Source organism: Leucoraja erinacea, chromosome 10 (genome assembly GCF_028641065.1).
Source record: "Leucoraja erinacea ecotype New England chromosome 10, Leri_hhj_1, whole genome shotgun sequence".
NCBI lineage: Eukaryota > Metazoa > Chordata > Chondrichthyes > Rajiformes > Rajidae > Leucoraja > Leucoraja erinaceus.
Window position 1 is genome coordinate 50544711 of NC_073386.1, and position 25391 is coordinate 50570101.

General features: G+C 41.8%; 1 protein-coding gene across 2 annotated transcripts in view; it reads right to left on the reverse strand.

The window, feature by feature from the left end:
- Positions 1-217: 217 nt before the first annotated feature.
- suco (SUN domain containing ossification factor) overlaps positions 218-25391 on the reverse strand; it is a 79562-nt gene continuing 54388 nt past the window's right edge. For both annotated transcript variants that reach the window (XM_055642252.1, XM_055642251.1), the window contains 10 exons: positions 25075-25140; positions 20584-20664; positions 19960-20050; positions 16161-17417; positions 11697-11784; positions 10189-10293; positions 8511-8665; positions 6257-6348; positions 2958-3016; positions 218-1878 (listed from right to left, as the gene is read on the reverse strand). In XM_055642252.1, the coding sequence (XP_055498227.1) occupies positions 1441-1878; positions 2958-3016; positions 6257-6348; positions 8511-8665; positions 10189-10293; positions 11697-11784; positions 16161-17417; positions 19960-20050; positions 20584-20664; positions 25075-25140 (2432 nt within the window). In that variant the 3' untranslated portion in view covers positions 218-1440. The remainder of the gene's footprint in view (positions 1879-2957; positions 3017-6256; positions 6349-8510; positions 8666-10188; positions 10294-11696; positions 11785-16160; positions 17418-19959; positions 20051-20583; positions 20665-25074; positions 25141-25391) is intronic.

Consider the following 25391-nt stretch of genomic DNA (forward strand, 5'->3'; position numbering starts at 1 on the left):
TTACTCCAGCTTCTTGCGTCTATCTTCGGTGTAAACCAGCATCTGCAGTTCCTTCCTGCAAACCTACACATCTTTGGGATGTGGGAGGAAACCAGAGCACCCGGAGAAAACCCACGCAGTCACATAGATAATGTGCAAACTGCATATAGCAACCCCCCACCAAGCCACTGTGTGCCCATATAATTTAAAAAAGTAATCTATTAAACATGTGAACTGATTAAAGACAGTAAAGTGTTCCATTTTATTTAGAAATTCACAGTTTCCTAATGGCACTACAGCTCTGCAGTCACATTATCCTTGTGTTCCACAGTGTTGTGCATAGCACACAATACACGTTTAAAAACATATAAATAATAGGTTGCTCAAGTTTGGACCCTTTCACAGAGGCCCACATCACAACTGTCCTCAAGTCCTGTGACTGGCTACTGTGCAGATCAGCAGGGAAGTGTACCACAAGTCAAACTCTATGCTGAGGGGGCAAAGGGGTGGGAGAGGGTGGGAGAAAACAAACAAAACATGAAATTCACCATTAAATTACTTGACAAACTATGACGAACTTCAACATAGCAAAAAGCATTGGAATTTTTAAAAGTGAAAGTGCACATTGATCTATAAGTTAACAATTTGACATTAGGTGTTCTGTCATTAAGGAATTCTCTCCTTCACTCACACATATATACATTCTAAAACAAAACCCCCTCATTTTCAACGTGAACTTTCCAACACATGCCTCGGAAATAAAAACACTGTATTGTGATGTGAAAGTACCAATTGAGAGGCATATAAAATCTGCACTCTAGCCAATTTAGAAATTGCAACTAATGCACAACGGGGCTGCCAGATTTATAGTTGAATTGCAATATTAAAAGAGAATTTCAAAAGGACTCTCTCCCCTCCCATATCTTTCTTATTCAATTTCTTTGGAGCATGGACCTGACTGTGCACAGATCTTTACAGAACTCTAGTGTTACAGTATCAAACCCCCATACGATCGAAAGGAAAAGAGATGAACACAAGGTAAATTGGAGACAGAACCACTCCATTTTCAGCTACATTATAAATATACAAAAGGCACAAATATGGAAAAAGGTGCAAGTTGGAGGAATACAGCTAAATGCAGAAATTGTGCATTCATTCCATCTGTATCCAATGAAACAGATTCTTAATCCAACTAATTGCACCGCATATCCTCCTGGGAGATTCCTCTTGCACGACTTGTATACCTTCTTCAAAATTCATGTGGAGATGGCTTGTAGAATGTTGCTCGCCATGGAAGTCAAGTATAAAGCTCCTCCTGCTTCAAACAGACCCTGAAGGCAGACTCGCACACCAGCAGATTATTATTTTGAAGTTTTTGGCATTGCAAGGCCAAAAGTGCCTTGTAAACCATAAACACGAAAAAACAGAGGCGGCCCCCCATTCAAAGTCCATAAATCACAATCACACGTGGCCCGAAACTGTGGTGACACCAAATGCCCCAACTGTGATATCCTTGTTTCCTTTTATTATGTCCTGCAAACTTGGCATTGATCCTGATTTAGTCTGTATCAAGTTACTGATGAACTTCCCTTGATCGGTCACCTTTGATTTTTTCTTTTTCAAAGATCGCTTTTCAGTTTTAGGCTTCTGCGTTTGTCCGTTGCAGAGGTTTGTGCATGCTGCGATGCCACAAAAATAGGACTCCTCCGACTGTGACGAGGTCTCTGAGCCCCCTTCAGACGGGGGACCTTTGAGCGAAGAACCGTAGACAGTGTTCGAAAAATCACTTGGCTCTGAAGGACCTTTGCAAGATTTTACTCCTCCATTAACCATTGGGATTACAGACTCTGTTGGTTTCACCGTTTCAACCTTCTCAATCTTTATTCGGCATCGCTTTTTCTATTAAGTACATAAAATGTAAAAAATAAATGCTGTTAGCTATTGCAAGCTTCAAAGAGAAACATTATTACATATTTTATCATTAGATAATCAGATTAATTATTGTTCCGCTAGAATTATGACATGATCGAGAGGGAACCATAGACTAAAGGAAATTCTGTACAGCTCCAACAGATTTGACCAAGCCTGAATAATAATGGTAGGCACAAAATGCTGGAGGGGCTCGACCCGAAACATCACCCATTCCTTCCCTCCAGAGATGCTGCCTGTCCCGCTGTTTTTTTGTGTCTTCCTTCGATTTAATCCAGCAACTGCAGTTCTTTCCTACACCTACTGAATAATACTGGTCTGGCCCCCCCACTGCCAGGAATCACTGCTTGTGGCCCCTACTCACATGGACTCGCCTGTGTGGAAGGTGGCAATGATCTGCCATGAACCAGCCACACTGAGGCAGCATATCAATGCCTTTACTTCCTTAGGAAACTGAGGAACTTGGGCATTTCTCCAAATGACTCTTGCAAACGTCTACAGATGCACGGCAGAAAGCAGCCTATCGGATTACAGCATGGTTTGGGAACAGCTGTATCGAAGACTGCGAGAGTTGTGGATCTAGCCCAGCCCACTGCACAGGCCAGACTCCCCACCAACGACTCCATCTGTACTTCACGCTGCCTCAGGAAAGCTGCCAACTAAGTAGAGTTTTTTTTTTCACCCAGGTCATTCCCTCTTCATCCCACTCCCATCGGGCAGAAGATACAAGCACACATCACCAGATTCAGGATCAGCTTTTTCCCTTTGGCTGTCAGACCACTGACAGTCCTTCCATAGGCTAGGATGCAGCTCCAATCTTCCAACCTACCTCTTTGCTGACAATTGACATTTTATCTGCACCTGTAATTCTCAAATAGTGCTAACTATATCCTGTGCTCTGGTATTTCTCTGTGAACTACCAGTTGTACTTGTGGATGGCTTAATTGCATTCATATATAACATGGTCCAACATAATTGGATAACACACTGTACCTCAGTACCCATGACAATAATACACGAATAGTAAACTTTTGTTAAAAGAATTGTACCTTCTTATTGTCTTGTAAAAATTTTAGTGGTTCTACAATGTACAAGTCATCTGGTCCCACTTGAAAAAACAAAGCATCATAAATATTAGCAGTGAAATAGATAAAACAAGGCTTTATATTTTACAGCATACCTTACAGTGGCAAACTTGGAACCGAATAAAAGCTTATGCAATTAAATTCATGACTTGCATATTAAAAATCAGCAAATTAACAAATCTCTCTCCTTTTTCCATGCAAGATATGGAATGAGCTGCCAGAGGAACAGGTGCAATAACAACATTCATGATTTAGCCAGGTACATGAATAGGACAAGTTTCGAGGGATATGGGCCAAACGCAGGCAAATGGGACTGGCTGAGACGGAGCATTATTGACGGAACAACAATGGCAGGTATTTCTGGGAATAATACAGAAGATGCAGGATCAGTTCATTCCAAAGAGGAAGAAAGATTCCAAGGGGAGTAAGACAAGGGACGTCAGGGACAGTATAAAAATAAAGGAGAAGTATAACATGGCAAAGATGAGCAGGAAGCCAGAGGATTGGGCAACTTTTAAAGAACAGAACATCTCAACAAGCAATAGGGGGAGAAAAGATGAGGTACGAAGGTAAGCTAGCCAAGAATAAAGGATAGTAAAAGCTTCTTTAGGTATGTGAAGAGGAATACATTAGTTAAGCCCAAAGTTGCACACTTGAAGACTGGGAAAGGTGAATTTATTATGGGGAACAAGGAAATGGCAGATGAGTTGAACAGGTACTTTGGATCCGTCTTCACCAAGGACACAAACAATCTTCCTGATGTACTAATGGCCAGAGGATCTAGGGTGACAGAGAAACCGAAGGAAATTAACATTAGACAGGAAATGGTGTCAAGTAGACTGATGGGACTGAAGGCAGATAAATCCCCAGGGCCTGATGGTCTACATCCCAGGGTACTTAAGAAAGTGGCTCTAGAAATTGTGGACGCATTGGTGATTGGAGGGTAGCTAATGTTATCCCACTTTTTAAGAAAGGCGGGAGAGAGAAAACAGGGAATTATAGACCAGTTAGCCTGACATTGGCAGTGGGGAAGATGATAGAGTCAATTATAAAAGATGAAATCGCGGCACATTTGGATAGCAGTAGCAGGATCGTTCCGAGTCAGCATGAATTTATGAAGGGGAAATCGTGCTTGACTAATCTTCTGGGATTTTTTGAGGATGTAACTAGGAAAATGGACAAGGGAGAGCCAGTGGATGTAGTGTCCCTGGACTTTCAGAAAGCATTTGATAAGGTCCCACATAGGAGATTAGAGGGCAAAATTAGAGCACATGGTATTGGGGGTAGGGTGCCAACATTGATAGAAAATTGGTTGGCAGACAGGAAACAAAGAGTAAGGATTAACGAGTCCCTTTCAGAATGGCAGGCAGTGACTAGTGGACAGGTTGGGTGAGTGGGCAGATGCATGGCAGATGAAGTTTAATGTGGATAAATGGGAGGTTATCCACTTTGGCGGCAAGAATAGGGAGGCAGATTATTATCCAAATGGAGTCAAATTGGGAAAAGGGGAAGTACAGCGTGATCTGGGGGGTGCTTGCTCATCAGTCACCGAGAGTAAGCATGAAGGTACAGCAGGCAGTGAAGAAAGCAAATGGCATGTTGTCCTTCATAACAAGAGGTGTTGAGTATAGGAGCAAAGTGGTCCTTCTGTAGTTGTACAGAGCCCTAGTAAGACAACACCTGGAGTATGGTGTGCAATTTTGGTATCCCAATTTGAGGAAGGACATTCTTGCTATTGAGGGAATGCAGTGTAGATTCACCAGGTTAATTCCCGGGATGGCAGGACTGTCATATGTTGATAGAATGGAGCGGCTGGGCTTGTATACTCTGGAATTTAGAGGGACGAGAGGAAAACTTATTGAAACGTAAGATTAAGAGTTTGGACACGCTTGAGGCAGGAAACATGTTCCGATGTTGGGGGAGTCCAGTGGAATAAGTGGTAAGCCAATTAGAACGGAGATGAGGAAAAAAATGTTCACATAGTTGTGAGTCTGTGGAGTTCTCTGCCTCAGAGGGCAGTGGAGGCTGGTTCTCTGGATGCTTTCAAGAGAGAGCTAGACAGAGCTCTTAAAGATAGCAGTGACAATGGATATGGGGAGAAGGCCGGAACGTGGTGCTGATTGTGGCTAATCAGCCATGATCACATTGAATAGCGGTGCTGATTCGAGGGGCCGAATGGCCTACTCCTGCACCTATTGTCTATAGCATCTTGGACAGCATGGATGAGTTGGGTTGAAGTCCAGTTTTCATGCTGCATGGCACAATTACACAAGCCCACATTCTTAGGAAAGGTTAATAATATTAGAAAGCCATTTAGTTGAAAGTTAAGTATGCAAGCAAAGAATGTCACCGTGCCTAGTCACATGTGGCAATAAAGTATTCATATTCCTCCATTATTGACAACTATCAAGCCAAATTGGGTGACATTTTCCTTCCCCATTGGAAGTAAAATAGCAGCTGTTTTCCCAACACTATATATTTAAAAATATACAGTATACACAACTATTCCCCACCAATGGAGAGATATTAATTCACATTTTCTATTTTTCAAGTCCAGGCTTCTTGCTTCCTAGTGCAATAACATAATCAACACCCTCAACTCTGACACATTGGATGTTTTCCAAATCATGAAGCCCTCTTGAATATTCAATAACTCCTAAATATATGGGTGCGTGTGCGCCTGCGTACATATGCGTGTGTACATGTGTATGTGTGTACATGTGTGTGTAGATATGTGTATGTGTGTGTACATGTGTACATATGTGTGCGCACGTGTGCGTGTTCTCTAAACTAGTGGTTATTTTGCGGAATGCAACATATTAGGTATTTTAATAAATTGTCTTGAAATCTATAAGAATTGTCTTGAAATCTATAAGAAAGCACATCTCACTTATGGCTAAGAAGGTTATTGATACTAAAATCCTTTCACATGCCTTGTGGTTAAATCTCTGGTGTGACTAATTCAACAGTACAATTAAGATGATTCTGCTTGCACTGAGTTGCCTTGCAATGCACTGCCTTCCGATGGGTTAGCGTCACTGACTGACTTATTGCTCTGGACCCTGAACCTTTCCTCTGGAGATGATACACTCGTCTCTCGTTGATTATCAAGTGCTAACAAATAACGGGGGAAGAAAAACACCAAAATAAGCCACAAGGTAGAAATCTGTGATGCTTAAACATGCTACATATACTGTTCAAATGTTCAAATTCAGCAAAAGCTTTCATAAACTAGTTAAAATAGTAGCAGCCAAGATACCTACCTTCAGTTGTGGGCAGATGAAAAGATTTGGAACGAACAAGAGGAAATGATGTTCTTCTGAGGAGATTCATATCATCATAAGAAGAAAAACACCTTTATAGAACAAAATAATTTGTTACAAGAGATGTCATTTATGTTTATTAAATTTCAACATTAACTTTCAACTACAAACTGAAAAAACTTGGGGTTTGAATTTTACTTTCAAGTCACCAGGTGACGAGCAAGACAAAGAAAGGCAGAGAGTAACTTTTTCTACATAGGTCAATGCGTGTTGTTTTGTAAGGTAAATTGAAAATATGTACAGTGCATTACTAATGATACAAAACATTCCAGCAATAGATTTAAAAATTATTTCTCCTTTTTTTTTTAATTTAAAAAATCAAAATAAAGGCCAACAAAAGACCTTGTCATGATGCTGAATAAATAATCAGTGTATAATATTTGTTCATAAGTTCACGTCACTGGGGCATAATTAGGCCATTCGGCCCATTGAGTCTATTTCTCCATTCATTCATGGCCAATCTATCTTTCCCTCTCAATCCCATTCTCCTGTCTTCTCCCCGGAACCATTGACATCTTTACTAACGCAGAACCGGTCAATCTCCACTTTAAGAATATCCAATGACTTGGCCTCCCGTGCAGTCTGTGGCAATGAATTCCACAGATTCACCACCCACTGGCTAAAGATATTCCTCCTCATCTCCATTCTAAAGGTATGTCCTTCTATTCTGAGGTTCATAGTTTCAGAGCATAAACCATGCCATGGCATGGGAAGTAAAGGACCGAACTAGAACCAACGTACTTAAGATAGACACAAAATGCTGGAGTAACTCTGCAGCATCTCTGGATAGAAGGAATGGGTGACTTTCAGTCTGAAGGAGGGTCTCGACACAAAAAACGTCATCCATTCCTTCTATCCAGAGATGCTGCCTGTCGCGCTGAGTTACTCCAGCATTTTGTGTCTATCTTCGGTGAAAGCCAGCATCTGCAGTCCCTTCCTAGACAAGAATAAAGTACTTCAAGTGGCATAGCTAATAATTCTCAGCTGGGAGTGGCTTGCGGCTCAGGAAAAAAAGCAGATAGAGTTCAATAAATTATTCTATTTATCACCCTCAACACATTTACACAAATCGTCCTTCTGGACTGTCTACGAATGCAAGCCAAATGCAAGGCCATTGTTAAATCATTTTTCCAAAAAAAAAAAAAAAACACCTTCAGGATTCTTAAAAGTCGCAGCTTTAAGACTTGGGTGGGAATTTTAAAAGTCTAAAACACATTATAGATTGTAACTAATGTGAATACAAGAATATCAAGGGTTATGGGGAGAAGGCAGGAGAATGGGGTTGAGAAGGAAAGATAGATCAGCCATGATTGAATGGTGGAGTAGACTTGGTTGTCGGAATGGCTTGTGAGTTATGATCTTATATTGATATATCACAAATATGGAATCCATGAACATGCTAGTTCCAGATTATTTTTGAAGTACGAATCAGTTTTGTTTTTTAAAATATCAAAATCAGCTTTTGTCACTAGCTTCATCCACTGAAATAAAGACTGCAGTGACCGTCACCGAACACCTTCGCTCAGTCCACCTGGGCCTACCCGATCTCCCAGTTGCCAAGCAGTTTAATTCCACTTCCCATTCCCACACTGACCTTCCGGTCCTAGACGTCCTCCGTTGCAGAGTGGGGCTAAACACAAATTGAAGGAACATGCTTCAAAGTCGTCTTGTTGAGTCTCATTGTCTGTAACTCGTTTTCACCGAGCACACAGCTAACCGAGCACCCGTTTCCTTTACCATTGTTTTTTTTTGCATTTGTTCTGCATCTCTATTTCTCCACAACATGGTCTATATCTCTCTTTTCCCTATCCCCCCCGACTCTCAATCTGAAGGGTCTCGACCCGAAACGTCACCTATTCCTTTTCTCCAGAGATGCTGTCTGACCCGCTGAGTTACTCCAGCTTTTTGTGTCTATCTTTGTTTTAAATCAGCATCTGCAGTTCCTTCCAGGAGAGTGCTGTTTAGAGGATTTTTTCCCCTCAAGTAAAACTTCCAGACAACAACTCCAATAACAGCGGAGTCAGGGGGTATAAGGAGAAGGCATGGGGATGTGGTCAAGAGGGAAAGGTAGATCAGCCATGACTAATGGCAGAGTAGACTTGAAGGGCGGACTGGCCTAATTCTGTTTCTATCACTTGTGAACTTATGGATGTTATTTATGTGATTAAATAGTACAAAGTAAAATGCCCCTTACCTTTTGGGGCTGGGGTAGTGAATGCTTTTAGGAACAGTGGGCGAGTGAACATCCCGGTATGTTGCATTGTTCCAGCATCTCTGTGCACACAGCAGCGCAGCCAGAATCACACAGAGAGCCAAAGAGATTACCAGGTAACTCTGGCGGTCAGAAACCTATGAGGAAAAGCAATGAACTAATCAGAGACAACATCCAAGAGGAATAAGTCGATATATACACACACACATACAGGGTCTCTTGCCCAGAGAAGGGCAAATCGAGAATCAGAGGGCATAGGTTTAAGGCGATGGGGAAAAGATTTCATAGGAATCTATTATAGTTGTCAGTGGTGCAAACGCCTGTGCACAGAAAGCCACAACTCTTTTCTTTTATGAATCAGGCACCTAACAGAGCTGGTGTATTCCTTGTTATCGAAGTTCAAAGTGATGGAAAGTTAACATCAGACAATGCTCCATCGCCTACACCAGCTAGTCTCTGATTTACATTAACTTTTTCAACTGTGTATAAAATCATAACAGGAATAGATTGGGTAGATGCACAGAATCTCTTGCCCAGAGTAGGGGGAAATCGAGAATCAGAGGGCATAGGTTTAAGGTGAGGGGGGGGGAAAGACTTTATAGGAATCCGAGGGGTAACTTTTTCCACACAAAGGGTGGTGGGTGTATGGAATGAGCTGCTAGAGGAGGTAGTTAAGGCAGGACCTATCGTAACTTTTAAGAAGCAATTAGACAGGTACATGGATAGGACAGGTTTAGAAGGCTATGGGCCAAATGCAGGCAGGTGGGGCTAGTGTAGATGGGACATGTTGGTCGGTGTGGGAAAGTTGGGCCAAAGGGCCAGTTTCCACACTGTATGTACGTCTAGGATGATGCTTTACGTTAGCTCTTTGCAAAACTCAACACTGCCACCTATTTACAGTTGAAGGAAAAACATGCAAAACTGTTCAGTAATGACCTGTGCTGTATCGAGGGGTTGAGCAGGCTAAGACTTTATTCCTTGAGGTACAGGGGGCTTAGACGTGATCTTACAGAGATGTATAGAATCATGAGGGGGTATGTTGAATGCACTGCATCGTTATACAGGGTCGGGGAATGAAGCATCAGAAGACAAAGGTTTAAGGCAAGAGAGGGAAGATTTAATTGGAACCAGAAGGGGAAGTTTTTCACTTGGAGGGTGGTGGGTACATGGAATGAGCTGCCAGAGGAGGTAGTTGAGGCAGGTACTACAACAGCATTTAAAAGATACTTAGATAGATACATGGATAGGCAAGGTTTTGAGGGATATGGGCCAAACGCAGCCAAGTGGGACTAGCATAGATGGGGTACCATAGTCGGCAGGCAAGTTGTGCCGAAGGGCATGTGCTGTATAAATATAACCTTTCTATCAATAATAAGCAGTGGTTTCTAATAAAGGAAGCGCAATTTGTTCTTCAGTACAGGTTAAAAATCAAGGGGAACATCCAGTGAAACATAGAAATTAGGTGCAGGAGTAGGCCATTCGGCCCTTCGAGCCTGCACCGCCATTCAATATGTGAAGTGTCTATGGCAGCATTTATGTATAACAAATGCCACTCAACTGGATTTTATCCTCAATTCACAATTACACAATGCACTTTTAGCAATCAGTCACGGCTAAGTAAACGATTGGATGGTCATCACATGATTTTGCAACCAGTTACCTCATGGTCCAGTCTTTCCACCATTTGCGTTAGATTTCCCACCAGCTCAGTGAGATTTGCAAGCTGCCCCTGGAGTAAACCAATTGTTTCAGTTTGTCGCTGGTCCTGCAAGCACAAAAAAGATGATGAATCAACAAATAAATAATTGCTCTCCAAATAAATGAACCTCAAATTGCGGGACTTTTCCGAATTCAGTTGTCTCATTTTAAAGTTAAAGTTGAAAACTTGCAATGTACAATTTACAAAAATTGCAAATGCACTCATTTGTCTTAAATACCAGTTTAACAGTTCAACGTTTCGCCCAATTATAATGGGGGGGCGGGGAGGGGAAAAACCCATCCTCGTTCCATGCAACCCACAACTATTAAAGTGCAAACAATTTCTAAATGCTGAAAACTAAACTTCCTGTGTGAAATGTCATTTGATGGGTCTGAGTACAAACCGCATACAGTAGAGGTGACGTCAGTCATGTTAATGTTGAATAATATCTGCAAGTCACGTTTGATCAATAGCCATTTGCAAGAAATCACTAAATTTATTAAAAACATTAATGGACATGTTCTCAAAGTGTTAAAACTCCTTAGGTGAAAGCATTAAGTAGTGAACTACAAAAATTTCAGTGATTAGCAACCTATAGTTATAATGCATTATCGAAGCAAACAATCCCAACAGTTCTCATATTAAAAAAGGGCCCATCCCACATAGGCTATTTTTCGGCGACTGTCAGTCATAGCAGATCGCCAAAAAAAAACGGTGACTGGACCACCCCCCCCCCCCCCCCCCCCCATCGACATAAAATTTGAAATAAAACCATAACTTTAACAACAACAAAAAAAAAACCAAAATCAGCACCGGCGACAACCTACGTTAACCTGGCGACAACTACGACAGCACCTACGTCAGGAGAAGTCAAGCTACACTCATTGGTGTCAAACCCACTGTCACCGACTGTCTCCGAAAATGTTTCAACATGTTGAAAATCCAGTGGCGACCAGAAAGACACTGCGACTCTTTGGGCGACTGAAGAGACAACTCACGACCACACAGGCGCCACCCTGACGACAACAGCCTAGTCGCCTAAAAGATTGCCCAAGTGGGATAGGCCCATAAAGGATACATTGTTTTGGGATCTTCTTCCTCACAGGATATTTAAATTAATTTGTATTGTATCTTTCAGATTTTCTATATTATATGACCATAGAAAATCTGAAAGATACAATACAAATTATATGTTTTGACCCTTTGCAAAATGGTGGCAAATAGGAAAACGCAGAACTGAGACCTAGAATTACTCAGAGACAAGGAACTGCAGATGGAGGTTTACCAAAAAAAAGACAAAGTGCTGGAGTAACTCAGCAGGTCATGCAGCATATGTGGAGGGCATGGAAGGGTGAAGTCTCCAGACATTCCACCAGCATTTTGTTTTGCTCAAGATTTCAGCATGTACAGTTCTTTGTGTCTACAACCTTCCGATTCACATGGTCTTTGAGAAATGCGGTGAAAAGTACCTTTTCCTCTGCTATCCTGGAAGTGTTCTGTAGTTTAATTATGGTCTTGTTAAACGCTTTCTGCATTTCCTCCATTTGTTTGCGATACCTAGAAACCAACATATTTCTCAATACAAAGACAATTCTACAGTTCAAATGAATAGCATCTGCAAAACTTGCAGCGCAAGGCACCTAAAAGTATATCAATCGGCATAACTGTAGAATTAATTAAACTAATACACTCGCACAACTAGTTATATAGATGACACATTTATATAACAGAAAGTAGCACATATTTGATTGGCAACATTTACAGTTCATAAATTGTAGCCCACTGTCCAAACTTTTAGTCAATGGTTAGAGGTTCCTGTGACACCAGGAGAGTTCAATAAATAGCCCCCAAAACGGGATGAAACAATCTGATTCCGATAAATGCCAAGTTAAAGATCAATAATTTATTCACGCAACTGATGACATTCTTGGGTTCCGGAGGATGAGGAGCATATGGAAAGTGTAATAAAGTTGTGTCATGCTTCACCAATGGCTTCATCCAGTAAACAGCATCACAACAACTAGGAAGATCGCAGGTTGAAGATCGACACAAAAAGCTGGAGTAACTCAGCGGGTCAGACAGCATATCTGGAGAAAAGGATTAGTGACATTTCGGGTTGAGATCATTCTTTAGTCATCTGAAGGTCTCGACCCGAAACGTCACCCAGTATTCCTTTTCTTCAGACCTATTGAGTTACTCCAGTTTCTGGTGTCCATCTTTAGTTTAAACCAGCATCTGTTGTTCCTTCCTACATACATCTCAGGCTGATATAATCGCTAGTCAAGTGAACCAACTCTGACCATCTGTATGGTAGTGTCCTATCATTGGATTCCAAGCAGATCAGGGAAGGTGGAAGAAGGGGTGGAAATTAGACTGTCTCTCTGTTCATGGCAATCACAGCTCTCAAACTGAGTTTGGCAGTGGGTCTCCTTGCAGTCAGCTGACCTGATGCACTACCCCCCACTACAGAAATAATAGCCAGGCACAGAAGGCAGACTGGCACAAAACATAATGATGTAAACTTCACTCAACTTAACTATATGGGGGGGTGGGGGGCATCTTTAGGGAAAGCAAGTTTCCAAATGACGGTATGCAATTTAAAGCCCTTTGAACCATCTTTAATTGGGCTTCAATGTTATATCTTGCACTAAATGTTGTACCCTTTTTACCTGTGCATTGTGGACAGCTTGATTGCATTCACATATAGTCTTTTCCCTGACTGGATAGCACACAAAAACAGCTTTTCATTGTACATGTAACAATAATAATAAACTGCGCTCAATGCTTAAAATTTGAAAATGCACCAACCATGGAGTGTGACAAAATATCATCACAGGCCAACTATAGCAACATGTACAAAAGCCCTATAACCCTTTAGTAAAGAATGGGGTGGACAACTGGGTAGATTCTGAGTAAAATACAGGGCGGCACGGTGGGGCAGCAGTAGAGTTGCTGCCTTACTACAGGCGCTGTCTGTACGGAATTTGTACATTCTCCCTGTGGGTTTTATCCGGGTGCTCCAGTTTCTTCCCACACTCCACAAAGACGTAGGTTACTTTGCTTTGGTAAAAATTGTAAATTGTCCCTTGTGTGTTGGATAGTGCTCCTGTATGGGGCAATCGTTGGTTAACGTAGACTCAGTGGAAACAAAGTGCCTGTTTCTGCGCTGTATCTCTAAACTAAAACTAAATACCTGCCGCACAAAAGTAATGAAGACCTCAGCTCAGTGCTAAGACTTGTCCTGGGACTGGTTGCAGCCCAGTTGGTGCACATGATGCAGGGGATTAAGGCGCGATGCACAGTTTTGTTGGCTCTTCTAATGCTCCAAACAGCATTGAACCTTCTATCAACATTTAATCCAGATATTATTACAATTCAGTTGCTGATACAATGACAAATTAGCTGCTGTAATTCCCCTCAACTGCAACATTGATAGCTTTTGAGCTTTTGTTTTGTAAAGTACGAATATACACCTGCTCATGAACCATTTGCATGTCATGATGCTAAAATAAAACTCTGGTGTCCAGCAGATAAGTCTGTTCACTTTGCAGGATAGCGAGTGGCACCTTGAATATATCCCAGTTGTCGTCCTGAAGACCTGCTTTGGATCTATTAACTACGCAATGCATTTAGAGTACAACTTCCACACTGCCATTCAACCAGAGATGGAGAAGTGCCCCATTAACCTATTCACAATAAACAAGATATCTACCATAGCCATACAAAAAAAACACAATAGATTCAACTTCTCTCAATCATCAGAAAACCAATGGATAAAGAATTAACCATGTAATCACACAAATGTAACCTACTCCAAGACGTTCATTTTGAACTATATATATTTTTTAATTACAATACCTTGACTATATTTCCTACGCTGCATAAAGAAAAACAAGAAACGCATTAACATCCATCATGAAGCACTTTGAAAGACTGGTGATGGCCCCATTAACTCCAGTCACCTGTCAACACCCGTCCCTATATCTCCTGCTGCGACTCTGTCCAGGGACCCCGACAGTCTTTTCCGGTTAGGCAGCGGTTCACTTCCACCTCCTCAAACCTCATTTACAGTATCCGTTACTCCTATACAGCGGCGACATCAAGCGTAGACTGGGCGCTAGTTTGGCTGAATGCCTTCACTCAGTCCGCCTGGGCCTATATGATCTCCCGGTTGCCAAACACCTTAACTCCCATTCCCATCCTGACTTTTCTTCCTGGGGCTTCCTCCATTGTCAGAGTGAGGCCAAACACAAATTGAAGGAACAGCACCTCATATTTCACTTGGACCGCTTACAACCCAGTGGTATGAATATTGACTTCTCCAACTTCAAGTAACCCTTTCATCCCCTCTCTCTCCCCATCCCTCCCTCATCGTAGCTGGCACGTCAGAGCTCGGGGACGTCTCTTAGCGGCTCATAACGCTAATGGCAGGAACTCGGGAAGACTCGCTAACGGCAGGTAAACACGGGAAGATTCGTGAAGATTTTTCAACATGTTGAACATGTTGAAAAATCTCCACGAGAACCCCGAGTACTGACGAGTGGTCATTACCGTAAATCACCGAGTTCGAATCAGGGCAAACTCGGGAGAGCTCTTGGAATGAACTCGTACCGTGGGTCAGGGCTTTAAACACATCCCAGCAACACCGGGATAACAAGGACTACTCCATTACAATCCTATTTATCGGCTATCGATCCACCTGCAACTCCATAATCCCAGCCAAACTCATCTCCAAAGTCCTGGAAATTGGAAATCTTAGTATTACCACCACCCCCCTTTCCCCCTCTGCCACTGAATCCTCTACTTTCTGACCAACAGACATGAGGATAGGTGGCAACACCTCCTCCACACCTTCCTAACACCAGACACATTCTCAGTCCCCTACTATACTCAGAAAAATCTTCACCCATATTCGGCTCTAACTACAACAAGCTTGCAGATGACATCACTGTAGTGGGCTTAATCATGAACAATGACAAGACAAAGTACAGGAAGAAGATAGAGAATTTAAGAACATGGTGTCAGGACAATAACCCACCACTTAATGTCAGCAAGACAAAGGAGCTAGTTATTGACTTAATGAAGTAGATGGAGGAGGTCATGCCCAAATCAACAATGGCGCCAAAGTGAATGTAGTTGACAGCTTAAAGTTCCTTGGCATTAATATTACCAATGATCTGCCCTGGACCCAACACATTGATGTGACAGCCGAGGCAGCACAACAACACATCTACTTCCTGAGGGCATTCAGCTCTTCTCCAATGGTTCTTATTAACTTCTATAGATGCACCATGGAAAGCATATGTGGGGTTGCATCAGCTCGGTTTCTGAACAGCTCTGCCCAACGCAAAATAAATGGAGAGTTGTAGATGCAACCCAGATCATGGACTCCATCTCCACTTCGAAAAAGCAGCCAACATAATCAAAGATTTGTCCCACCCTGGTCATTCCTCCTTCTCCCTGCTCCCGTCTGGCAGAAGATACAGAAGCTTGAAAGAGCGCACCACCAGACTCAGGAACAGCTACTTTCCCTCCATCAGGCTTCAGAACAGTCCTTCCATAAGCTAGGGTATTGTCCGATTCTTCACCCATTGCGGGCATTGGACTTTGTCTATGAAACTGATGTGCTACAATGCTGAGAACTATATGCTGCACTCTGTATCTTCCCTTTTGCTTTACCTATGGTATAGGAGTTTGACGAGTGTACTTGTGTATAGTTTTATCTGATCTGTTTGGAAAGAATGAAAACAAAGCATTTCACTGTACCCTTGGTACATGTGACAACAATAAACCTAATCATAGCTACAATTTTGTTTTTTTCTCCCATTGCAATACACATTATTTGAAACAGAAATAATTTGATAAAACAAATTCAGATTCAGATATTCCTTTGCAAAGATGATACAAAGACCACCAAAGACAATTGTACACACCGTTGGCTCAGTTCTTCAAGATACCGACTACTCAGGGACATATTCATTTCTAACGCCTTAATACGGTTATTGAGGCGCATAAACACAGATTCCTTTTGGTTGGATCCATGTACTTGATTCCCATTAGTGTATCCCAGGTCAGTTACATTGTGCAGCTCTGCATAGAAATCGGTAGCTGTTCGATTCAATCCATTCGAGGATGGAACAGACAGGAGGATTTCCTCTGCAGCCTGATATTCATCTTTCGTCTCGGTTACGGAGGAGGCAGGTACATCTGAACCCGAAGGTAACAAAGGTTCTTCCACGTCCGCCACAGTCCCTTTTGCTCCAGTAGTTTCATTCTGAATTTCAGTCACCGGATATTCATCCACACTACCAGTTGCTTGCAAGGGTTCCGTAGGAATTATTGACACCGGAATAACACCTCCATTTTCATTTATGGACCCATTGACTGAAATACTCAAGTCTGGGCCATTAGCAGCTTCGGTTTCTAACACAAGTGAAGTTTCCTCAGACTCTTCAGCTGCTTGCTTTTGTACGGTCTCCAGTTTAGTTTCTGTACTTTGATCCAGAATGAGTACAGTGAGCTCTGGGTGCAACTGGGCCTGGTCGGCCATTTTGTCAGCGGCATCATCAGAACTCTGAAGAACAGCAGTACATTGCACATCATACTTGGTATCAAATGTGCTGACTTCAGGAGAATGTGAAGCGAGGGGAGGATGACTGGGCTCCAACTCCACAGAGTCCGTCAGATTGACCACGTTCTCGGATGAATGAGTGCTGGGCTGACTTTCACTGGAAACTTTAGACACTTTTTCAGTCGGCACACTTTCCGTCGGTTCATCCTCTATCGTCTCGTTAGTTACATTTACAAGAAGGGTTTCCTGCTGCCCAGTTGGAACCGGGTCAATGTTGGGAACCAGTTCAACTTTTTGCTCATCAGTGTGTGTTATGCTGCATTGCCGCTGCAGGGCGGCATTAATGGAACACCATTTAGAAACATACTCCGCAAAGCATGCAATGCAAGAAATCCGAGGCAGCTCGCTGCAGTATATCAGAGTTTCTGCATCATACCAACTGGCTCCAATATCATAGTCATCTTCAGGTTTTAGAAGAATGACAGTAGACATTCGGTTCACTAATTCCTCATCATCCTCATGTACCAGCTGCACGATTAACATTTCCGTTTGACTACTCGAGTCCGAAGGCTCTGGCTCTGGCTCTTCCTCAATAACAGAAGCAACCACCAAATCCACCCTAAAAAGAAGCAGAGAGAGTTTCATCAGTCATAGGAGCAAAATTAGACCATTCAGCCTATTGACTTTTCTGCCATTCAATCGTGGCTGATTTACATAGAAACATAGAAAATAGGTGCAGGAGTAGGCCATTAGGCCCTTCGGCCATTCAATATGATCATGGCTGATCATCCAACTCAGTATCCTGTACCTGCCTTCTCTCCATACCCCCTGATCCCTTTAGCCACAAGGGCCCCATCTAACTCCCTCTTAAATATAGCCAATGAACTGGCCTCAACTACCTTCTGTGGCAGAGAATTCCAGAGATTCACCACTGTGTAAAAAATGATTTTCTCATTTCGGTCCAAAAAGACTTCCCTCTTGTCCTTAAACTGTGACCCCTTGTTCTGGACTTCCCCAACATCGGGAATAATCTTCCTGCATCTAGCCTGTCCAACCCCTTAAGAATTTTGTAAGTAAGTTTCTATAAGATCCCCCCTCAATCTTCTAAATTCTAGATTTCTAAATCTTCTAAATTTATCTTTCCTTTTCAACCCCATTCTCCCGACCTCCCCATAATCCTTGATACCCTTTACCAATCAAACATCTGTCAATCTCTGCTATAAAAACACCCAATGATATGGCCTTCACAATGACTTGGCTGCTGTGGCAACTAATTCCACAGATTCACCACCATCTGTCTAAAGAAATTCCTCCCAATCTCCTTTCTCAAAGTAGGTCCTTTTATTCTGTGGCTGTGCCTTCCAGTTCTAGACTCTCCCACCAGTGGAAACATGCTCTCCACAACCGCTCTATCCAGGCCTTTCACTATTCAGCAAATTTCAAATGATGTTTCTCCCCTCATCCTTATAAACCCCAGCGAGTACAGGCCCAGTGCCGTCAAACACTCATATGTTAACCCAGTCACCTCTGGGATCAGTTTGGAATAATTTATTAGCAGTCACATGCTGCATATTATCCATCTTATAACTGTATTATCCTATAGCTTTGTAACAATTCTGACACGATTATGTTCACGGCGATGTTGATATTGCTGCCAATTTCAATTTGCATTATCCTTCGCCTTGGAGAATGTGCAATCCATACAGAAAAATTGCAAGCACAATACAAGATGATCAAGACAACATGGATAAGATAAAACCACATTTACAACCACCAGTGGGGGGTGGGTATATGTAACAAAGTGCCAGAGTTGATGCAGTTAAGGCATTTAAAAGACAAGTACATACCTGAATAATAAAGGTTTTATGGAATATGGGCCAAAGGCGGCCAGTGGGACTAGCCTAGATGAGTCCTCTTGGTCGGAATGGATGTTGGGCTACAAGGACCTGATTCTGTGCCAAATGACTATGACTCATTTCCCCCCACCTCATACTGCCTTCAATCTTTCTACTGATTTCTTTAATCTTTGTCTCCTGTTTGTTGGCCTATATAGGTGAAAGAAACACTAATTCCATTTTTTTTTTCAATCCTCATCATCCATTTTATCTCAACTCATCTGACTTCAGCTATTATTCAAACTCCAACACTGAGCTTCTCCATTCCAGAGCATATGTGGTTGTTGAGGCCTCAGGAAGCCTCTTGCAGTTCCAGTCCATTCCACAGGTCGGAATGATCTGCAATGACTGATCAGAACTGCTTCTGTGCTGCACAACTATGACTACCCCAAACCAGTGATTTTGTTTATGTGTTCATTTCTACTTCATAATCACCACACCCCAAAGCAAGCAATCTTTCACAACTGCTTCTTATTTGCCTTCCAAATCTTCATGTGAATGATAACCAGTCTGCCTTACATCCTGTAATTTAAACAGGGGGGGGGGGGGGGGGGGGGGGGGAGAAAGAGAACACAAACGCTGAAATTAGAATGAGTGAACATGGTAAATTTTGATGGAATGCCACTCCCTTTAAGTCTTAAGTACTATAATTGATAAAGTGCTTAGACTTGCAATTAAACCAAAGAGGAGCATAGGCTGGCACGGGAGGGGGACACAGGCAAGTTTTGCAATAAATGCCTGACAGAGAGAAAGCATGGATTATAGAGTGGAGGTGTGAAAGGGGGGGAAAAAAAAATCACACTGATATTTTCAATGGTTGAGCATGGTATAATTGATGGATAGGTGTGGGGATTTGCAGAATGAAAGTACTTCATTCAATTGTTTGGCCAATATCCCAGCCTTGTTCTGTGCATGCAAGACCACGTTGTCCTCGGATATATCCAACACTGGACCACATTGCCCTGGCAGTGGCTAAGTCCCTTCAATGCTCCAAAAGAAACACAGCATAAGGCATGCCTTTATCAAGTAGCTTGCTGGCATTGAAATCAGAAATGTTCATTACTACATTCAACCACAGAATAAAAATTATTCTCAGTAATGCAACATGAAAAAAATAATTTAATGTTTCAGATTAGAGTTCCATTTGCAATCTTAAAAATTAAAGCTTCAAAAGTCCAAGCTTACTTGAAACTCAGTCAAATCGCACAGACAGATGCAGCAGTGACTAAGTATTCTGCACAGTAACAAACAAGGTTATATACTTACTCGGGCATTAAAGAGGTTGGGCTAGGACTTAGCTCAGGAACAGAACTGTTCGATTTTGTAGTTTCATTCTCAGGTATCATACTTCCATTAACTGCAAAATAATTCCAATATAAAAGCAGAGGAAATAGTGCAGAATAACCTAGGCAATACATTTGGAATCACTAGCACCACCACAAGGCCATTAGATACTTAACAACACATTTTAAAAAAATTGTTAAGGGGTGCATTTCTCAGACAAAACAAAGATCTGAAAAGCACCAAATAATTGTAAGTTAGAGAGCTCTTGAATTCACTGCCTACATTTCTCATGGAGGCAGGAATCCTCGCTATAATTAAGAGGCAGCAAGATGAACATTAAAACACTGTAGAAGACCGAGGGCGGGGTGGGGGTGAGAGGAGAGCGGAAAATGGGATCAGTTGTACTTCAACCCACATTGACTAGTCAGCCAAACAACCACCTTATGTCATTAATTTATGTAATGCCATGACTAAAATCAATCTTTCCACCCTCTGTGTAATGCAAAGAATGCCAATATTGACATAGTCACAATAGAATTCAGAACAAAAATATTTCATAAAATGCATGCCATTGTAAAGGGCCTTTAAATCCACATTAAACCTTACCTTCTGTTCGAGACATTTCCTCTTCTCCCTTCTTGGCACCAAGCATATTGGCCGCTATGTTGACCATGTTCAAAATAGCATCTGTAAAGAAACAACAGTATTTGCAAAGAGACTTTTATGAAGGCTTCGCCAGACAGGCTGTTAATGTTTGAATCCAGAGAATTTGCAGAGAAGATTTAAAAACAAGTTTAAAAAAAAGTCCCAATGAATCAAAAAGTTTTATTTCAAATTGATATTTTAGTGTTCCCTTCCCTCCCCAACTGAAAGCAATAAACCTCAAGTATGTCGATAATTAATACGTTCAATATCAAAATGAGACTGACATCTTCAAACTTTTGGAATGATTTTTGAAGCAACATCCCCCGCTATGGTGGATACACATCATAATGACTTTGTTGGCTGCAAATTATTTTGGGACATTCAAAAGTATCACGCAAGGCTGTAAGTAAATGCAACAAAATGTGAAATTTCATATTTCTTGTCCAATGTCAAGTATTTCCCAATCCAATTGAAACCAAACCAAATCATTTTAATATGCCCCAAAGCAGTTTTGGACTAGTAGTATAAAGCAAACTAAAATGTAATTATTTTCAGTCAAATTTCCCCCCCCCCCCCACATGAAATTTATACTAATCAATGTAAACAAGTAAAAGCTCAAACTCAAACACCAATAATTTGTACTAAGATGCTTTTGAGCCTTCTTCTATGATACAAATACTAAATTCTTATTGCTCTTTCAGATACTAAAAAAATGAACTCAGACAAGAAGTTATTTAAAAAAACAGAAACAGCATAAATTATACTTAAAGTCAGGAAAGTTCGGAAATAAAATTAAGATGTTTAGAATCACAGAAAAATTACAATGTAGGACAAAAACTTTGTGTACATGTCAGCTGGGAAAGAGCAAACCAACCCTAGTGCCCTCCATAATGTTTGGGACAAAGACCCATCATTTATTTATTTGCCTCTGTACTACACAGAAACAGTGCACAAAATCTTAAAGGTGCTTCTATTTTGCTGGAACACACACACACCTCACCTTTTGAGAACTTCCAGAAAAACATTCCTACTAGTAAATAGCTGCATGAACTTCATATGGTGCATGCATTTAAAAAATGACTTTCCTTGAAATTAAGAAAGCATCGGGTTTAGAACTTTGTGTAGAATCCAAACAAGAAAACATTTCCCACGAAAAGTAAATTCAGTATTCAAAAACAAGTTGCGTTTTTTGTGAACTTGGCAAATCCTATACAATCCAATCCTACCGAGTGGGTTCCAACTCAAAAAATCATTAATTTCAGAGCCAGAATTCTGTGAATACATTAAATATGACCACATTACCTCAGGACACATATGAGAAAAATGTTCCCTGCTCACTATACTTTTTTTATATTTGCAATTTTATGGCCTTTGGCATGTTCAGTGTACCTCAGGGCACTCCAACTGAAACTGGGTCGGACCTCATTATCAGCATGGTTGCTACAATAACTTGAGTGAGCATTTAACTAAAACTATGAAAATGTGATTGTAGATAACGAAAATCAAGAGAACTTGTTCAGCAACCTATTCTATACAGACTGCAGCTCAAAGGAATAAAGGAAGATAAAACAAACATCTGTAGCCCACATTACACATGTTAATAGCCATGTGTGCTATGTTATTAGGCAGCAGAAAACCATGTTTTATGAGAACCCAACAGAGAAAAAGCTATAATAACACGGAGCATGCCAGAACCAGAATCAGATGAACAACAAATCAACATCTAATCCGGTAAAAGCCATTACACAGAACTACGTGCATACTAAATAGTGCAAGTACCATGCTACAGAACAAGAATGCAATAGAAAATAGTGTAAGTAGGCCATCTGCGCTTTTGAAAACACTCCACTATTCAGCTAGATCACAACTGATCTGGGAAAGCATTAGTTATAGTATAGAATACAGATACAAGAAGCTGGAGCAACTCAGCGGGACAGGCAGCATCTCTGGAGAGAAGGAATGGTGACATTTCTGGTCGACACCCTTCTTCTGAAGGGTCTGCTGAAGGACCAGAAACATCACCTATTCCTTCTCTCCAGAGATGCTGCCTGTCCTGCTGAGTTACTCCTTTGTGTTTATCTTTGGTTTAAACCAGCATCTGCAGATCCTTCCTACACATTTCATCTGCAATTCCTTCCAACACATTAGTTATGCTATGTTTTGTCAGAAACATAAAAATGTTAAACAATCCCATTTTCTTTCACATTTCTACCTTTGCTCTTCCCCGGATCGCACATACTTGTCAGCTTTTGGCTCCATAGCAGTTGTGTTGTTATCTTGCTCACACTTACAATGCAGCATGCACACACATGTGCGATCACAGGGCAGCATTACAGAAAGAGCATGAGATTTTATCTTTTCAAACCAACCCCTTTCCAATCCCTTTCTTTCAGTTCTTTTTAAAAACATGTAATGAGAAACAGAAAACATGCGCTGCAGCCTACTGGTTTCTTGGCGGGGTTTGCAAATATGGATTGTCATTATTTTAAGTGTATCTTAGGAAACAAAGAGAGAAGAATGGAGTTTGTGTACCGATAATGTGGTAAGTACATTTTGTGTTTATGTTTTTAAATACCGTATGTCCCAGGGTGTGGGGAGTGGGAAGAGCTCCTTTCACAGCGTTTGGGGAGTCTGGCCCGGGGTAAAGTTGCAGGGAGGGCACGAATGTTGTGAAGGAAGAGATTGGGATCATGCCACTTGCGACGCTCCTTGCACGGAGCCAGCGCATTGAGGCCAGGTGGGGGGTGGGGGTGGGAAAGAAGAGAAGTAGCTCGGGTGGCTGTGAGCAGCTGCCGGGCCGGACAGCGGAACCGCCTTCAGCGCCTTCTGCCGGACCCCGCTCACCTCTGGCAGCTCTCCATCTAAAAACCTCTCTCCTGCCGCTCGCTGGCCTCACTCATGTCCTTAAATTCCGACAGCGCGATTGAGGTTACTCGGCTGTGGGAATTTGAGGATTTGCGGAAGCGGCTGACATGAGCAAAGTCAGGTGTGAGGTGTTCAGACGGAGGGCACTGCCAGAGGTGAGCGGGCCGGCAGAAGGCGCTGAAGTGGCAGCCAGTTCTGCTGTCGGGTCCCGGCGGCCGCTCGCAGCTACCCGAGCTGCTTCTATCCACGGCTACAATGCGGTGGCTCCACGCCGGGAGCACCGCGGCAGCGGTGAGTGAGCGAGTTACTGGCATTAACCCGACCCCCTCCTTCTCAACACTCCTGCCCTCCCCGCAACTTCACTCCTGGCACAGACTCTCCACATGCTGTGAAAGGAACTCTCCCCCCAATTGGTCCCTTGAATAAGTGTTGTCATTCAATTAGATGACAACCGATTCAACTTTTCCCTGTGCTCCCGTTTTTCCCCACCATCTCACCACCTGCCATCACCCTTCACCCCCCACCCATTTAGTAATTCAGAATAAAGGAGACTTGGAAGCCTTGGACAAATTGAATTGTTACTATCTCTATTTTTATTTTTTATTTTTACGGAGAACAATCTGCGCATTTTTAATAAAAAGCCGACTGAGTGCCTACCCCGAGGAATTACTCACGGCACGTGCCTGGAGTAATCACTGATTGGCAAGGACTCGGTGGGCCAAAGGGCCCACTTACCGTTGTGTCTCTAAAATCAAAAAGTCTAATGTCTGACGAGACAACTTGCTCACATTGATAACCCCAAGCTAAAAAAAAATGCTGTGTTCAGCATTAGTGACATATGACAGCTGTCATCTCTTTAGAGTGATCTCAAATTACTGAGATCTTAATCAAAATCTGCATATTAGGTTCTTGAGGTCCAATGTTACCGCTGTTAGAATTAAAACAGTTCCCAATTGCATATATTGGACAGTGATTCCTGCACAACACACTTTGAAACAATGGATCGTGTTCAAACATGTAGGAAACTCCATGAACTGTAGGTTCCCTGTAATTTAAAAACCATCCGGACTTGAATCATATCAAGAATCCTCAAGTTACTCCAGCACTTTGTCCCTTTTTTGTAAACCAGTATCTGTAGTACCTCGTTTCTACATTTTGGGACAGACACTAAGTGTTTTGCTTTATCTCCAACATCCAAACATTTGGTTAAGCAATTTGGATGGACTATTTCTTCTCCCTCCATTTCCATAAAAATGCAAATCTTTCTTAGTCAACTGAAAATCACTAAGTAATAGCTATCATAATTTGTTACAGATCAAGTGAACACTAGAACATGTTTTGCATCCACCATCAAACAACATGGGACACTCAAATTGCAATCATGATTTCAGTTAACAATTCAAAGGCTGGAAGGTTTAGCATAATAAACAGAACGAGGGATTGAAAATAGGCAGCTTGATTAAGCACAGATCAGGTTTGGGCAGGGCAAGAGAAATAGAGAGGCATTAGAGTCAATGGCTGTGATCTGTAGTTTGTAATCCATCCTTAGTTCAAAATGAGGAATTTAAAAAAGTATTAAAAACTCACTTGTGGCTGAGCCCAGTAGATTTTTTGATGATTTTTCTTCTCGGCTACCATAATCCAGCGGATAATCTGTTTAATAGCAATGACATACAGACATTTTCACAAAAGCTACATGCAAACATTAAACAGCAATGTGCGCACCAAATGTTGTTTGCAGAAAACAGCTGTCAAAACTGTTTCAAGATTGCCGATTTCCATACTGTGGAAACAATACACGTCCAAAGCCATTCTGGTCCTTCTGGGAAAACAATGCTTACGGCGATTTTGGTTTATGAGCCCAAACTCTATGCAGAATCTCCGGAAAGCAGTGCAATCATACA